The sequence below is a fragment of the Poecilia latipinna genome, unplaced genomic scaffold (assembly GCF_001443285.1).
Source record: "Poecilia latipinna isolate Pla-1442-1.1 unplaced genomic scaffold, P_latipinna-1.0 Scaffold117, whole genome shotgun sequence".
Lineage (NCBI taxonomy): Eukaryota > Metazoa > Chordata > Actinopteri > Cyprinodontiformes > Poeciliidae > Poecilia > Poecilia latipinna.
Window position 1 is genome coordinate 450,145 of NW_015112733.1, and position 3,620 is coordinate 453,764.

General features: G+C 38.8%; 1 protein-coding gene across 3 annotated transcripts in view; it reads right to left on the minus strand.

Moving 5' to 3' along the window:
- The window catches only part of LOC106944903 (uncharacterized), a 42,741-nt gene extending 39,837 nt beyond the window's left edge, over positions 1-2,904 (minus strand). For all 3 annotated transcript variants that reach the window (XM_015028225.1, XM_015028224.1, XM_015028227.1), the window contains exon 1: positions 2,698-2,904. In XM_015028225.1, the coding sequence (XP_014883711.1) occupies positions 2,698-2,892 (195 nt within the window). In that variant the 5' untranslated portion in view covers positions 2,893-2,904. The remainder of the gene's footprint in view (positions 1-2,697) is intronic.
- Between the last annotated feature and the right edge of the window lie 716 nt (positions 2,905-3,620).

A 3,620-nucleotide genomic window follows, 5' to 3' on the forward strand; every position in this document is an offset into this window, starting at 1 on the left:
AACCAAAGTTTTTTGGTGGTTTTGTTTTTTGTTTTTTTTTAAAAAATTTTCCCCCAAAAATTTTTTTTTTTTTTTTTTTTTTTTTTTTTTTTTTACGTTTAATGTGGAAACTGTCATCCTTCTCCTTTTTTCAGTTTAATGCACAACATCCTCCACCTTCAAAATATCTAAATAAACAACAATAAGGATTTATTAACAAATTTAAAGAAGAATCCTGGATAAAGCCAATCCTACTTCATGGGGCTGAAATGGACAAAAAACTTTAAAACAGCCGGTCGAAACTGAAAAACGTCCCACGCTCACTTCTGTCCAAACTAGGACGCTTTCAGACAAAAACATCACAAGGGTATAATTTTTCCGAAGAAAAACCTCAAAGTATGAGTTACTGAAATTTTCTCTATGCTCAGTTCTTTCAGTTTGTTTTCTCTCAATCTGTTCCAGCTTGCAGCTAAAAAGACCTCTTCCCAAAACTTTCCTCTAGTCATGGTTGTTATTTAGATCCACGGCATCTTAGCAAAGCAAACAGTTTACAGACCTTGAATTTTATGTATTCACACACTGACTTTCTTCATCTGCATCCTAAATCACATTTGTGCTGCATTTATAACTATTTTAATAAAAATAAATAAATGCCAAAGTCTTAATATTTCTCAAATGTTTTCTAAACCTTTAGTCTTAAATCTTCTGCTGCCGTTAGCACTGCTTCTTACAGGATTGCCCTTCATTTAACTCCACCCACGTTCCCATAAACTCTGACCAGCTTCTGTGATAAATTTTCCGTTTTTATCTTGCACATTTTTAAAAGCAATGCATGACTTTTTTTTTTTTTACCTAAGTCTTGTGGTGTGAAGATGCGACAAAAAAAATAAATGTTCAATTGGTAAGAACGCTTTTTCGAGGCAGTGCATTTAGACACACAGTGCTAGAGTACAGGAAACAGGTGACATTGATCCAAAGCAAACAGACAGAAACACTTGTAAAAAAAAAAAAAAAAAAAAAAAAAAAAACAACCCGACAGCAGGCTCCGGCTGAACAGGCTCAAGAACATCATCTAGAGGCCACAGAGCACACCTGCAGTCAGAGGAGGCAAACAACCCTCTCCGGCAGCTGGTTAAACAAAACACACGCGCAAAAAAAACAAATTAAAAAAAAAAAAAGCCTGCAGCCCCTTATTTATAACCTCGCCCACACAGCAGAGGAGGAGACCTGAAGCAGAGGAGACGCTGCCACACAGACCCACACAGACAGACAGACAGACAGTAACAACTGGCTGCAGGAATGAAGAGACGGCGCTCAGGTCACACGGACGGTTCGTCAGAAATCAGCCGTCCAACAGCGCACCGGCTTGCAACATGTTTCAGAATCGTTTTTACATGAGTTTCTTTTCAGATTCAACATTTAACACCAAAATGATCCAATTGATGAGTTTCTTAAAACTGGCTGCCGATGCAAATTGCACAAATTTCAAATCCAAAATCAGTTCTGTGTCCAGTTTCGGTTCAGTAACGTTGCAAAAATAACAACGTTGGAAACATTTTTGTCAATTAGTAAAAAAAAAATAATAAAGAAAAACACCTTCCCATTCTTCAACTATTTGTGATGTGTGTCGTTGTAGTTTTGTTTTTAGCCAAATGAAGGCTTACATAAGTACTGTAAGAGCCCCAGCACAACATCAAACACTCTTAAAACTCTCTGACATGATTAATCACAGTGGTGTCCAAAATAAACAGAAGTCTGCAGACACTTGGATATAACAGAAGTCAGTGCCCATTTCACAAGTCTCACTTCCACTCACAAATATCTCCTTGAAGACCAGAGCAGCAGTGATGAATAGCCGGTATCAGATCTTCAGCTCATTTGGACCCACCAGTGACACCCAACCACAGGGTCCTGTACGTGTGAGGGTGTCTGCGTGTCAACACATCATCAGTCTCGGGTTTATGCAACTGATCGGACTGACCAGAAGAATAAAAGCAGTGAGGATTATCAGCCCTTCCATGGCTTCTGATTAAAAACATCAACCTCATTGCTCCCTCACCCCTTTTTTTTTTTTTTTTTCATTGATTTTGCTGAAGTGAAATCCAATCCTCAGAGTGCTGGTGGGTTTGGCAGGATGACAGTGACTTGCTATTAGCGCAGCAGTATTGGGTGATATGAAGTCAGTGCATGTGTTAAGCAGCATTTCATCAACTGTAGTTATTGACTATAGTAAATAATAAGACAAGATTGCTAAAGAAACCACCTTAATGTACAGATAAATAATTCCTTGCAGCAGCCTAAATGTGCAGACTTTAAGAGATTCACATCCGTAAGTAACTGCATGTAACCAAGCTACAGTCACACTGCATTTCTCTCTAAATGTGGCAAGCTGCTCATCTAGAGCTCTAACTTAGAGCAGCTTAAGTTAGAGCTGCTCCAAGTTAGACATTTTGGGGAAAACAAACAAACAATTAAATGAAACCTTCAAGCCAAATGAGTTAAATATCGGATAACAGAGGTGTCCACAAAATCCTAAATAAACCTAAATAGTAGACCAAGCCTGGCACCGTCATGCGTCCATTTCTATCATTTTACCAACTAAGCAATTCAGCGCCGCAGCTCTCAGTTTAGCAACTCCCTGCCTCTGAAACACAGCAAACGACGATGTTCCAGCTTTACAGAGAAACAACCCTCAGCTCGTTCACTGACAGTCTCTACCTTGTGGCTTGGCTCCTCTGCGGTGCTGCAGTGAACTCCGCGGGCGACAGAAGCCGCTGCTGGCCGAGCTCCGTCCACCGGGATGAGGGTCACGGGGGACTGACCGCCTGCCTGCCTGCCGCGGACTGTCGCCGTCCGTTCAGCCCCGCTGCTGTCGATCGATCCCACAGCGCCGCGGGAGCGCGCAGCGGGCATGCGCACGAACCCCCCCAAATCAATTACTGTCAAAGCTGAACTCTATGCTGTTAATTACCGAGCCGGTCCGAGTCAACTTTACAACTCGGTTGCAACATATGAAGGTGAAATTATAGATTAATCCGTCTTTTGATTTGTTTATTAAATTATTAGATTATGGATCAGATAGTTTGCCTTCATGTTATTGTATTTTGAATTAGCATTAGGTTCACATCTACACATCATCGTTGGTGTAAATTTCGTTACACTGTTCTTTTTTCATCTTGAAATTACATGCAGCCTGTGCGTTGTTCTTTTTTTAATTAGATGCACACATTTGAAATTATTCAAATTAAATGCATATCTGAATTTTAATTCACTTTTATTCAGTCAAGATGTTTGTGACTGATAGGAAGAGAAAAAGACACCTCTCAAAACTTTAATAAAAACAAAACAAAAGAAAATTACAATTTTGTTTAAAATTTACATGTCCAAAAAATATTTACAGATTTCTCAATAATGTCATAAAAATAAGAAATAAAATTAAAATGGAAGAAAATCGACATGAAATGCAAATTTTTCCATCTAATTGTTGCTTTAGATATTCACCGTAGTTGGTTCTTGTACAGTATAAGCATCCATCCATACAGTATGCTATAAACTCAGAATGATATTTAAGTTAAAAAATAGAAAAAGATGAGTAAAAATCTGTCTCATATTCAACTCCAATCATGTGAACAATAGCTGTG